At 36.3% G+C, this 13,337-nt stretch overlaps 1 protein-coding gene across 1 annotated transcript; it reads left to right on the top strand.

Annotated features, from left to right (window-relative positions):
* The first annotated feature begins 4,417 nt into the window (after positions 1-4,417).
* LOC122424403 (olfactory receptor 4C13-like) lies at positions 4,418-10,081 on the top strand. The gene is made up of 2 exons (XM_043442145.1): positions 4,418-5,315; positions 10,041-10,081. The coding sequence occupies exons 1-2, from the start codon at positions 4,418-4,420 to the stop codon at positions 10,079-10,081; spliced, it is 939 nt and encodes a 312-aa protein (XP_043298080.1).
* Positions 10,082-13,337: the final 3,256 nt, after the last annotated feature.

Raw genomic sequence — 13,337 nt, 5'->3', positions numbered from 1 at the left:
TTGTAGGTCCTCAGTGATCTAGCTCTCAAGCAATCAATAATGGTTTCCAATAAAGTTTTAATAATTGATAAGAAAATACAAACTCTCCTATGACAGCAGTCAATGGGGATTCCACAACACAAGTCACACACAGGAACTGTGCCCTTTGCTATTGACAAGACATTCAGTTTTCTTAGCAATCCAGGTGCTGATAGAAAAGAGGGAATCTCACGGATTTAGGTTCCAGGTGAAGGAAGACTGAGCTTCTCCAGGGGCTCAGCTCGTAAAGAACCTGTGTGCCAATGCAGGAGACACAAGAGACATTGGTTTGATCCCTGGGTCAGGAAGACCCCCTGGAGGAGGAAATGGCAACCCACTTATGTAATCTCGTCTGGAAAATTGCATAGACAGAGGAGCCTGGCAGGCTCCATGGGGTCACAAACAGTCGAACACAACTGAACTCCCATGCACACATATGAAGGGAAAACTATTCTCCACTTCATAGTGAGTGTTTCTCCACACTGCCTCTCCAGAATACTTGCTTCTGGACAAAGTCTTTTCATCAAAGGAGATAATTTAGTCCTATGAGAAAGCAGCAGCTATAAGACAAGGTTTCTGACCTTATTGAAGCCTCTTTGGATATCTATGAATATACAAGAGCAAGGTGGAAGTGATTTGTGTTGCTGTTCAACTCTCTAGAACAAGATTCATTATGGGCAGAATGAATGTGCATTTGAATATGCGTCCTCCACACTGTCTGATTCTTGTGCTACAGAACAGCAGACCTTTATTCAAAATCAGTTCCCCATAGTATTTCCAATGAACCCATTCTAAATTCAAAATCAGAAAGCAAGTTTTCTGTGAAGAATATTTGAGGCTTTAGAAGCTAGATAGAAAGATTTAGACTTACAAGAACACTTTTTTCTTTTAAAACAGGTTTCATGAGATAAAATTGACATACTAAGAACTTGTACATGTTCAATGCACACAAGTTCTTAACAACTGTTCATTTCAGAGTTAGCAAGCTCTTAAGTGTTACACCTTTTATACTGAAAGCTACTTGTTATAAGAAGTTAGTTTGAATATGGAACTGCTTCTGAACACATTCCAACATCACTAAAGTCATGTGACGAGCTAAGGTAAGGTTTTCAAAAGTGGTGATGCTTATTTTAGTTTGCTGCTTAATATGTATAACCCATTATTTTTCAATACTTTTCAATATAGTAAAAGACTTTTATCTGCATTTAAAATTTTCAAAAGATATTCATAAATATTAACTTAATTTGACACTTGAACATTTTGAGACTCGAAGAGGTTAAGCAATTTGAGGAACCCAGCTCTGTGACGCCAGGGACCATGCTTGGCCACGAAACATCTTTTTTAGTAATCAGGACTAATAATGAGGATGAAAACAAAATTTAATTATACTTCACACAAATAAAAGAGGAAATTACACATATCAGTAGCATAAATCACAAGTTGTTTCATCAAGTACAAATATGGAGACCCTTCCTGGGGAAACCTGCTATGGATAATATCAGCCTCTGCTGTTTCCTTGAGAGTAAAACTAGCAGAAGTTCTTCTGGAGCTTGAAGCATGGTTAAACATTTCTCTGTATTACTGCTCCAACTGTTAATTCTTCCTATCCCTCAGGTGTATACACAGTGACAAAAGTAACTAAAAGTTCTTTTTGTGTCCACAGCAGGTGAGTGTGTTCATATACATAATCACTCAACTATTGATCTACGGAGTGGATGTTATTATTCTAACTTTATAGCTGAGAAAACAAGAATGTAAGTTGCCAAAGAAATGCACTTCAGATGAAAGAAGCTGCAACTGGAAGAACCAGGATTCAAATTGGGTCTTTCCGATTCTCAAACCAAGCCATTTAACCAGTGGCATAGACTTTCTCAACATTTTGCAGAGAAATCTGGGGCCCCATTCTTTGGAGTGGTATCAGTGAAGGGAAAGTTAGGTCTGAGGAAGAAGTCAAGATGAAAGGGTCATTCAGTAAATTCAGTACCGCAGGTAACTTACTACTTGAGAGTTCAAAGATATCAATGTGTGTGTTTCTGTGTGTTTGTGTGTGACAGAGAGAGAATGGATAAGATTTCTCAATATAAACTTGCCTCTCAAGTATTAATAAAGTAGTCAAAAGTATAATAATCATGGTCACTTCAAAAGGAGGTTATTAGTTAACCATTGTTTGCTATAACATGACAATATAGAGCATGTATTAAGAATTTGGAGCAAAAAATAAAGATCTGTAATCTGAACTAATCTTACCTCTGTCTAAAATTTTAGCTGTTTGACCTTGAACAGAATCCTTAATTTCTCTATGCTTCTATTTCCTAATGTGTAAAATAGGCATAAAAATGATGGTAGTAACCATCTTGTAGGTTTGTACCAAGGATTAAAACTAAATGTCTGCATAACACTTAATGTACACTAATTGTGCCATTTTAGTTAATATTAGCACTTTTATTAAACTATTCACATTAGTCTATGAGATTGTTTCCTCATCTGCAAAATGGATGATACAATACCAACCATACAAGTTGTTATCACTTGGAAAAGAAAGTATGTGCTTGTATACTATGAACATTGGAATAAATCATTGGAATGTACATGTACCTATTACAAAGTAATTAGGTTTAGTTAACATGCACTATGAATACTAACTAGTTCTTGCACCCATTCTTTGGGCTTTCTTGGTGAGTCAGTGGTAAAAATCCGCCTGCCAATGCAGGAGACATGGGTTTGATCCCTAGGTCAGGAAGAGCCCCATGGAGAAAGAAATAGAAACCTGCTCCAGTATTCTTGCCTGAAAAATCCCATGAACAGAAGAGTGTGGAGCAGCTACAGTCCATTGGGGTCACAAAAGAGTCAGACATGACTTAGCGACTAAACAGCGACAACAACCTGTTGGGAAGATGGCAACCTGTGGGCATGGCAACCTACTCCAGTGTTCTTGCCTGGAGAATCCCATGGAGGAAGGAGCCTGGTGGGCTAGAGGCCATGGTGTCACTGAAAAGATGGACATGACTGAAGCAACCTAGCACATGCATGTTGTAGTGTTATATTCCTGTTTCAACTATTGTAACTACTTTGCTACTGTGGTTTCTATCTCGGAGACATCTTCCATCCATTTACTGAAACCCTGCTAACTTCATCCTAGACACACAAAATCTTTACTAGAACAACATCTAAGATTCCACCTTCATCAGATTTATTTCATCCTTCCAACTACCTTCCATGGCCCCCATTTCTTAGTAAAAGGACAATTCCTAAGCTTTACATCCATCCTCTACCTCTTTTCACACTTAGTCACCATTATCTGGGAAATGCACTACTTGAAGTTAGAAGTCAGACTCTGAACCATTTCAAATGATTAAGGTCTCCCACCCATAGGTTTACAAAAGGTCCTCACATCTATATTATTAAAATAATTTTTTCCTGGAGGTAATTAGATTAATCTTAGGAACTCAGAATCTTTTCTTCATTAAAAAAACAAACAAAAAAAAAAAAACAAGAAACAATTCATATTCAGTAAAGTCTGGGTATTCTTCACTTGTTAAAGTGAAGAAGTTTAGTAAGTTTAAGAATGCATAAATTAAAACTATGTTTTCTTTTGATAGCTTTGGATAGTAAATGATGAATTTGTGATCTCCTGGAGAAGGAAATGGAAACCCACTCTGCTACTCTTGCCTAGAAAATCCCATGGATGGAGGAACCTGGTGCAGGCTACAGTCCATGGGGTTGCAAAGAGTCGGACACGACTGAGCAACTTCTCTTTCTTTGTTTCAAGAAGAGGATTTAGGCTTCAGGATCAGGGACAAGTCTTGATCACTCAGAGCCTTTGTGTGGCAGAAGTTTCATTATGGTGAAAAAGGGCAGAGAAAGCTTTTGACATAGACATCAGAAGGGAGACTGAGACTGCCTCTTATCAAGTCTTATCAAGGCCTTATATACTTTTTACCACACCCATTCCCACAATATACACCTTAAATTCACAAGATTAGAACTCACAATAGAAAGGCCTTACCAGACCCACTCCCACAACATAGATAACAAGATTAGTTAAGTTCATGTTAAGAAGGAGAAACATCCTTGAGCAAGATATATTGTTGTTATATAATCAGTAGTATAGAGCTTAAGAAAAAGCATACCCTTTAGCAAGATGAGTTGTTTCCTTGTGTAATCATTAGCTCTGGGCTTAAAGAAAGTTAATTTTAAAGATTATTGTCAAAAAAACTCAGTTTAAGAAAAAAAAAAATCATGTGACTAAGACAAAGCAATGTAGAAAAACATGTTTGTCCCTTTCTCCTCCTCGAGGGTCCTGGACCCTTTCTCTTTGAGGGCCCCAGACTCCTTATCAACCTACCTAAGAATTAATTCTCTCACTTTTAGGTTGTGAATAAACCATTTCATGAAACACATGGAGAACAGGAACAACGTAACAGAGTTTGTTCTACAGGGGCTCACAGAGAATCCAAAGATGCAGAAAATTATATTTGCCATGTTCTTTGTCATCTACATCACCACTGTGGTAGGAAATGTGCTTATTATGGTCACCATCACTACAAGCCCATCTTTGAGGTCCCCCATGTACTTTTTCCTGACTTTTCTCTCCTTTATTGATGCCTGTTACTCCTCTGTATGTGCCCCTAAGATGATTGTAGATTCACTCCATGAGAAGAAAACCATCTTATTTAATGGATGTATGACCCAAATCTTTGGGGAACACTTCTTTGGAGGTGCTGAAGTCATTCTTCTTACTGTGATGGCCTATGACCGCTATGTGGCCATCTGCAAGCCCTTGCACTACACAACCATCATGACCTGGCAGGTGTGTTGGTTGCTAGTGGGAGTGGCATGGGTGGGAGGCTTTCTTCATGGATTTGTACAGATCCTCTTCATCTTCCGCTTACCTTTCTGTGGCCCTAATGTCATAGATCACTTTATGTGTGACCTGAACCCTTTGCTCCATCTTGCTTGCACTGATACCCATACTCTCGGGCTCTTCATTGCTGCCAACAGTGGCTTCATCTGTCTGTTAAACTTCCTTCTCCTGCTGGTCTCCTATGTGGTCATCTTGCATTCCTTAAGGGCCTACAGCTTGGAAGCAAGACGACAAGCCCTCTCCACCTGCATCTCCCACATCACAGTGGTCATTTTATACTTTGTGCCCTGCATATTTGTGTACCTGAGACCTGCAGCTACCTTACCTATTGATAAAGCAGTTGCTATATTTTATACTATGATAACTTCCATGTTAAATCCTTTAATCTATACCTTGAGAAATGCCCAGATGGAAAATGCCATTAGAAATTTGTGTAGTAGAAAATCTTTTTTCAGGGAGCAAATAAATGTGCTTTAGAGTCAAACACTGATCAACTAATACATAGGTCAAAGGACATTTTGGATTATCTTAACAAGAAATGTGTAAAGAATAAAGAAGTAAATTACCCACAACAAATTATGTATTCTGCACTTAGGTGAACAGAAAGAAGAACCCACCCCCCCAAAAAAGAAAAGAAAAACATATCCCAGAACCACTCTTTCTATATTTAGAAAATTCTACAAAATTGGGGTTTAGTTTTACTAGCAGAACCATGTATGTGGATTCACAGATTTTTTCATCTAATAAAATGAAAGAAATACTAAATAGATTAGTATTAACCATTAATCTCTATAACAACCAAAAAGACTGGTAATAGCTGCTATTATCCCAGTTTTACAAGTGGTGAAATTGTAAGAAAATGGATGGTATCAAAGCATATATATTGAAAAGACATTAATCAGAATCATACCCATTTCCCTGACCATAACCCTAACTGCCTTGATACACTGTCAAGAAAAGATAGAAAAGGAAGATAAAAATTAATTCCTTTTCATTGAGACAAGGACTATGTTGGAAAGATCATAAATAGTAGTTTGCTACTGTAACTAAAAACCCAACTATTCATTGATAACTCTTCATTTTATGCATCATAGTTGATGGTGATCTGTAACCTGTAACATCATGGTATGTAACTATCTTATTGTTATAAAACCCAACACAATATGCAGAGAAATTATTCTCCAATTAAAATGGATATGTTTAATTAAAAATTGTCCATTGAACATTTGTAATAGTTGAATAGAAATTGTATGACATTTTGAAATTTCCTTATAGGATTCATAGCACTTAGTATTGTTCATGTCACCATCTTAGGCTGAAAAACCGTCTGAAAGAGTGATGACTCAAATAGAAGAAACTCTTGATGTCAGATAGGAATTTCTATCTATTAAACATATTCCATAAAGAACTTTACTGGTAAATAATAATAGTTACTTCAAGGTAGCACAATTTATGTTTAATGATAAATACTGAATTAATAAATAAAAGTTTAAATAAAAATAAAATTTCAACAAAATATAGAAGAAAAAAGGCACTGTAGTTGAGAGGATTTTTTCCTGCCTTTACTTAATTCAGATCCTGAGAATTCTAGTTAAACTGTTTAAGGAAATCACAATTTCTTTGTACTGTTTCTTTTGAGAGACAGAAAGAAAGGAAAACTGAAATTATCAGCAATATGAGCAAATAGTTTACCTTGATGTTTTTCCTGTCTCAGAAAGGCTTCATTATCTTATATATATGAGCTATTCATATTATATTTCTGTTAATCTTTACCTTTTGGCAACATTTCACTATTAAAAACTGTTTTTGTTTTTATTTTGTGCCTACATCTACATACAAAATAATTTAATAATATTTCCATTATTCCTCTGTCCTTCATTCATTTATCAGTAAATATTTTTTATCTCAAGTAGTGAATTGGACACATGGATAGTTGTTGGGTCTTCAGTGATTAAGAAAAACAGATTTGGTCCTGCCTTCTCAGAGTGTAGGATCCATAAAATTGTACTCTAGAGCTCTCATGACTACAGGCTGAATCCAGAATTGAGTTTAGACTACACCCTTTCTTCTCCTACCATAGTCACTTCACTCTACCCCTTCTCCTTATAAATCACTTCTGTAAAAATCCTATCCCAGGATCTGCATCTAGGGAACCCCATCTAACATGGAGAGATAGAGTTCAGGAAATATTTGCAAATTATAGACAAAAGAACTTAATAGAAAGTTGGTGAATGAAATTGTGAAATAGACTTTTGAAAGCAATTACATGACCAGATAGGGGACAATTCATAGTATGGCTGAGACAAAGTGCTCCAGAAGTCTGACATGCTCTAAATCAGCAACAAATATATGTCACTTTCTCCCATAACCAAGACTTATACTTAATGATAAAGGCTGAAAGCTTACCTCATAAAATCAGAATATGCTCCTTTTCATCACTTCTGTTTAATATTTTCTTGAAGACTAATGTCAGAAAAATTAGACTAGAAATAAAAGCCATACAAATTGGAAAGGAAGAAGTAAAACTATACTAACAAATGACATAATCTTATGCAGAAAAAAAATCTAAGGAATCCACACACACATGAAGAAGTTCTTAGAATTAATACAAAATCAGTTATATTTCAATATACTAGGAATTAATAGTCTAAAAACAAAATTGAGAAAATAAGTATGTTGACAATACCATCAAAAACCATAAAATACTTTGGAATAAATTTACCAAAATGGTGGATGAATTCTACACTAAAAACTTAAAAAAAAAAAAAAGTCACTAAAATGAATTAAAGAAGACATAGGGTGGCTCAGTGGGTAAAGAATCCTCTTGCAATGCATGAGACACAGGAGATACAGATTCGATACCTGGGTCAGGAAAATTCCCTGGAGGATGAAATGGCAACCCACTCCAGTATTTTTGCCTGGAGAATCCTTTGGACAGAGGAGCCTGGTGTGCTACAGTCTATGGAGTTGCATAGAGTCAGACATGACTGAAGTGACTGAGCACAGGTAAATATAAATGTAACCATATTCATAGACTTGTAAACTTAATATAATTAAGATAACAATATCCCCCAGAGTGCATATATAATACAATCTTTATAAAAATCCATTTTACGCAGAAATGGAAACACTAACACTAAAATTTGTGTGAAATTGTAGAGAAGTTTCATATGGAATTGCAAGAAATCCCAAATAATCCAAAGGTAAAAACAGCAACAACAAATAAGAAATCTGAAAAGTGAAGAATAAAGTTGGAGGATTCATACTTTCAATCTCAAAACTTAATGCAAAGATATAGTTCTTATGAGAACTATAAAGACTTGTAAAAATGTGTGCCCCTAAGTGAGGTTAATGAAGAAATAAAATATAATGCATGTATCTTCACATATGAAAATTTATTTTCATTTAAAAATGTTAGAAGAAAAATATGATATAATTGTTATATAATATAATGTTTATATTTAGAGTACCAGTGTTTGTGACTTTTATCTGTGTAAATCCAAACTGTTCATAAAAATCATAAACATGAGTCACATTATCTCTGACTGTTGATGGCAATGATTAGCAATATGACACAGTACAAAAACTCCATCCATCCAGGATGGATGACAAAAATGTCATCCAGGATGACACATCCATCCTGATGGAAACAGGATGATCTGAGGAACATGCATGCTTAGATGCAAAGGGAGATGAGATATATCTGATAAAATAACAGCTTTTTATACTTTTAATGAGAATTAAAATTACCCTGTGATATAAGAAAGAGAATTGCAAGGAAAATATGTTTAACAAAAGCAATGAAGTATAATGTCATTGCTATTATTATTGTTGTTCAGCCACTAAGTTGTGTCCAACTCTTTGCCATCCCGTGGACTGTAGCACACCAGTCTCCTCTGTCCTCCTCTACCTCCTGTAGCTTGCTCAAATTCGTGCCCACTGAGTCAGCTGAGTAGAGACACCATTTATTAAGCCTGCCTAACTAATCTCTGTGACCATCTTATCATGCTCAGTGGGAATCTACATGAAGGTTTATAACCAATAAATCAGTTTCACTGACCTTGTTCCTGTACAAACTGGACATTTTTATTAATTTCCTTACAATTACAGAATGAGTAGGAAAAAACCACAGAGTTGTGCCCTGTAAATTCTCCAAGTTCTACTTTTTTCCCACTGCTCTGAAGTGTCTTGGTGGCTTGGTGTCTGTTATCCATCTTGTTGACTTATTTATGATTTTGCCTTTCTGCCATGTTGAAATTTCATTGACCTTTGGATATCATTTCCAGTTTTGTCCCTGGATGCTAGCTACTTTAAATATTTCCAGGGCTTCGCCTTCTCTAGATATTCCTGCCCCCATCCTAGTGCCAAACTCTGACTCTATAAACTCTTTTGACAATGGAGAGAAAACTAGACCCCGTATTTACAATTGGAAGAGTGCTAGACTTCTTCCCAGGTAGCATTACTGATAAAGAACCCACCTGCCAATGCAGGAGATGTAAGAGACGTGGGTTTGATCCCTGTGTCAGGAAGATCCACTAGAGAAGGAAATGGCAATCCTCTTCATTATTCTTGTCTGGAAAATTTGATGGACAGAAGAGCCTTGTGGGCCCATAGGGTCGCAAAGAGTTGGACACGACTGAAGCAACTTACCACACGTTGTTCTTACAATAATCTTTAAATGTTGTTGAGTTTTTGCTATGTGTTATCACTATACTAAAGTTTTACATGCACTATTCCATTTAACAACACCTTCACAACAATCCTGTGAGTTTGTTACACTATTATCTATAGTCTAAAGAAAAGTAAATGTGGTTAGAAGGTAAACAATCTGTCCAAGTCAAAATGATTAAAAAATAAAATAAAGTCTGTATTAAAAACCAGGATGTCTGACTCTAGCTCTTTGGAATTTAGCTCTCCAGTGTAGATCCAGTTTACTTCTGGGAATCAGCAATGTCAGAGTTTGGACAAAGCTACCACCTGTGACCATATGTAATCCATAGCAGTTATTTGGCTAAACCGTGAAATGTACAGTTAGATGTTAATGAGTTCAAGATCTATTTAACAATTTCAGAATTTTTGTGCCCTAAAATTCTCCAAGTACCAATGAATAGTTAGGGAGTTTTGGATGGACATGTACACATTGCTAGATTTAAAATAGATAACCAACAAAGACCTACTGTAGGGCACATGAAACTCTGATCAATGTTATGTGGCACCCAGGAGAGGAAGGGAGTTTGGGGGAGAATAGATACACATATTATGTGTATGGCTGAGTCATTGTTAATTGGCTATACCCCAATATAAAATTAAAATTTTTTTTTCCAGGACTTGCATTTTATCAACTCATATTCTCTTTAAAGATGAGGCAGCTGAGGTCCAGAGAGGAAACACAGCTGATTAGTAGCAGACAAGAATCCAAGTTTTCTAATGCCCAACACAGTGATTTTTTTTTTCCCACCACCACACCTTACCTTCCTTAAGATGACTTAAGTCCAGTGTATACAAGCGCAAAAAAAAAAAAAAAAAAAAAAAAAAAAAAAAAACCACCTTAAGGTGACAAAGAAAATTAACTTTCATCTTTTATCTTCAGCAATATGCATCTTGACTCTCTAAGATAAAGGTCTAAGTCTGAGGTCAGGGATGCAGAAATTCAGTCATTTTGCAGAGACCACATCCATTCCAGCAGAAATAAGATCTTACCTGCTTAGAAGATCCAAGAATGTTTAAATATAATCAGAAGAAAAAGTTCCCCAGAGCTTGGGATTTAATGTATATCCCCAACTACAGCAAAGGGTACATTCTTTATAGCATTCTTGTAGATGCCATATATTAACACATTTTCCACTTGGAATTCAATATTTGAGCTGAAGATTTCCTTCAAAGAACAGAATCTAAATGCTGACCTTCCCTTTAGTCCCAGGCTGACTTAAAAATTGACTTCAGAATCCACAAATTGTAATCCTATTCTGGATAAATTACGGATAAATCCATATACATGGAGGAGAACAAATATTTCTCCAAAAGATCCCAGGGTATCTAAAAGTAATCCATAAAATATTAGGAAGTAAACCTTTAAAGATTTTCATTGTAAAAAATCCCTTGGAAGAAAACAGAATTGTAAAAACTCGAGAAGAAAAACAAAACAAAACAAAAAAATAGCAATTCTAGTTCACTTACTGCAGTTGCCCCTGTAGTTAAGGAGAATGCCCAAGGCATTTAGTAATAAGAAACAACCATTACTTGTAATGTCAAATCATGCATATTTCTCAAGTCCCCACTGCCTGGATAATTCTACAGGAAGCAGAGATGTAAAGATGACACAAATTTATTTAAAAGGATTCAGCATCCTCCAATGTCTTGGAAAATCAAGTTAAAATAAAAGAAAATGGTATGTTGAATTTAAAACCCAAAGTGTTAGGTATTAAGAGGAATCTTCTGATCTTCAGAACCTAGTCTATGGCTAATAGAACAAGAGACACATATATTTCTGTTACCTAATAAGCTTTTTTTAGTCTCCTCTTAAAATGAGGAAACATCTTCTCCATGAATCTTAGTGTTTAGAGAGGATACTGAGAACATCAAAGAACCAATCTTTCTATCTAAGGCTTTATCCTCCCTAGAATTAATTACCTATGTTTTTTAACATTTTGCCAGAAGCAGATATTTGGGAGAATTCATCCATGAACAACACATTATCACCTGATTGGTTCTTTTCCTGCACTTCAACAGCCTGCATTCTTGGCCTGGAAAATTATGTGATAAAGCTGAGGCATTAAGAGCTCTAAATGATGGAACCATGGGGTTTCATCTAGGTGGAATATCCCTAAGAAAATATACTCACTGACTGAGGTCACCAGAGGAGGTTGAGATACATATAGGTTCATGATTATTATATCTTGAGTAACTGACTATTTAATCATTATAAAATGTCTTTCTTGGTCTATAGCAACAATTTATGGCCTAAAGTTTATTTTGTCCTGTATTTGAACTGTCTATTCTTTCACCTCTCTATTTTTTACTGTTTCCATAATATTTATTTCTTGACATTTTCACTTTCCACTATCTGTGTCTTTGAATTATGGACCTTGTAGATAAAATATATATGAATCATGTTTTTTGTCCATTCTGCCAATCTCTGCCTATTAGTTCAACTGCACGGAGAGCCAACCAGTCCATCCTAAAGGAGATCAGTCCTGGGTGTTCATTGGAAGGACTGATGCTGAAGCTGAAACACCAGTACTTTGGCCACCTGATGGGAAGAGTTGACTCACTGGAAAAGACCCTGATGCTGGGAGGGATTGGGGGCAGGAGGAGAAGGGGATGACAGAGGATGAGATGGCTGGATGGCATCACTGACTCGATGGACATGAGTTTGAGTAAACTTTGGGAGTTGGTGATGGACAGGGAGGCCTGGCATGCTGCATTCATGGGGTCACAAAGAGTCAGACACGACTGAGCGACTGAACTGAACTGAAACCATTTATATTTTATATAAATATTGGTAAGATAGGATTTACATCTTACAGCCACTCCTGCTAGTCCTTTCCCCTTTCCATTTCATCTTTTCCCCTGTGCAGGTCTATAACTATGGAAACCTTTTATTCAGGGCTCCCTCAACAATGAGACGACTCCCGCAGCTGGGCTAATCCACCTGACTCTTGACTTTGCATTGTTTCATGAGGGATAATGGAACAGGGGGAAGCTGATACTTACTCTACTTTTAACCTGTCACTTATACTATGTCAGCAATGATTAAGGCTGCTGCTTTCATTTGTGGCTTATTAATTTATTCATTCCTCTGTCATCTGACAACTCAGTTCTCTCTTTTGCTCAGCTGAATCTTTGAGTCTATATATAAAATTATGATATCTGTGAATAACAACAGTCTTATATTTTATTTTCCCATCTTGATACCTTTCATTTTATTTTCCTATTGCATTGTATTGGATATGCTTCCCAGATCATGCTAGAGAACCCACCCTCCAATGCAGGAAGCATAAGAGACACAGGTTTGATCCCTGGGTCAAGAAGATCACCTGGAGGAGGGCATGGCAAGCCACTCCAGTATTCCTGCCTGGAGAATCCCATGGAAAGAGGAGCATGGTGGGCTACAGTTCATAGTGTCGCAAAGAGTAGGGCACGACTGAAGTGACTTAGCACATTATATTGGATAAGATCTCCAATGTTATATTAAATATAATATGATATATCCAGTGCTATACTAAATTTCTGAGACTTTTCAGAAAACCATGCCCCAGAAATCCATAGATTCTATCCCTTGACTCCTGGTCAAGCCATTAAATTAAAATCACTCATAATTATTTATCTCCTGCATATATCATTTACAGAGCATAAAAGAGCAGATTGACATCTGTCAAACTGCTAATGCCTTGTATCATCAAATGAGGTGTGGGCATTTTTAAAAGAAGCATTTCAGTTAACCAAATATTTCACC

The sequence above is a fragment of the Cervus canadensis genome, chromosome 22 (genome assembly GCF_019320065.1).
Source record: "Cervus canadensis isolate Bull #8, Minnesota chromosome 22, ASM1932006v1, whole genome shotgun sequence".
Lineage (NCBI taxonomy): Eukaryota > Metazoa > Chordata > Mammalia > Artiodactyla > Cervidae > Cervus > Cervus canadensis.
This window is presented reverse-complemented; position numbering and strand designations above follow the sequence as displayed.

Excerpts from the sequence above, each read along its gene's own strand:
- LOC122424403 (XM_043442145.1), top strand. The coding sequence starts at position 4,418 with ATGGAGAACAGGAACAACGTAACAGAGTTTGTTCTACAGGGGCTCACA. Across the intron at positions 5,316-10,040 it reads AAATGCCATTAGAAATTTGT|ATAACCAACAAAGACCTACT; the intron begins GTAGTAGAAAAT and ends GATTTAAAATAG.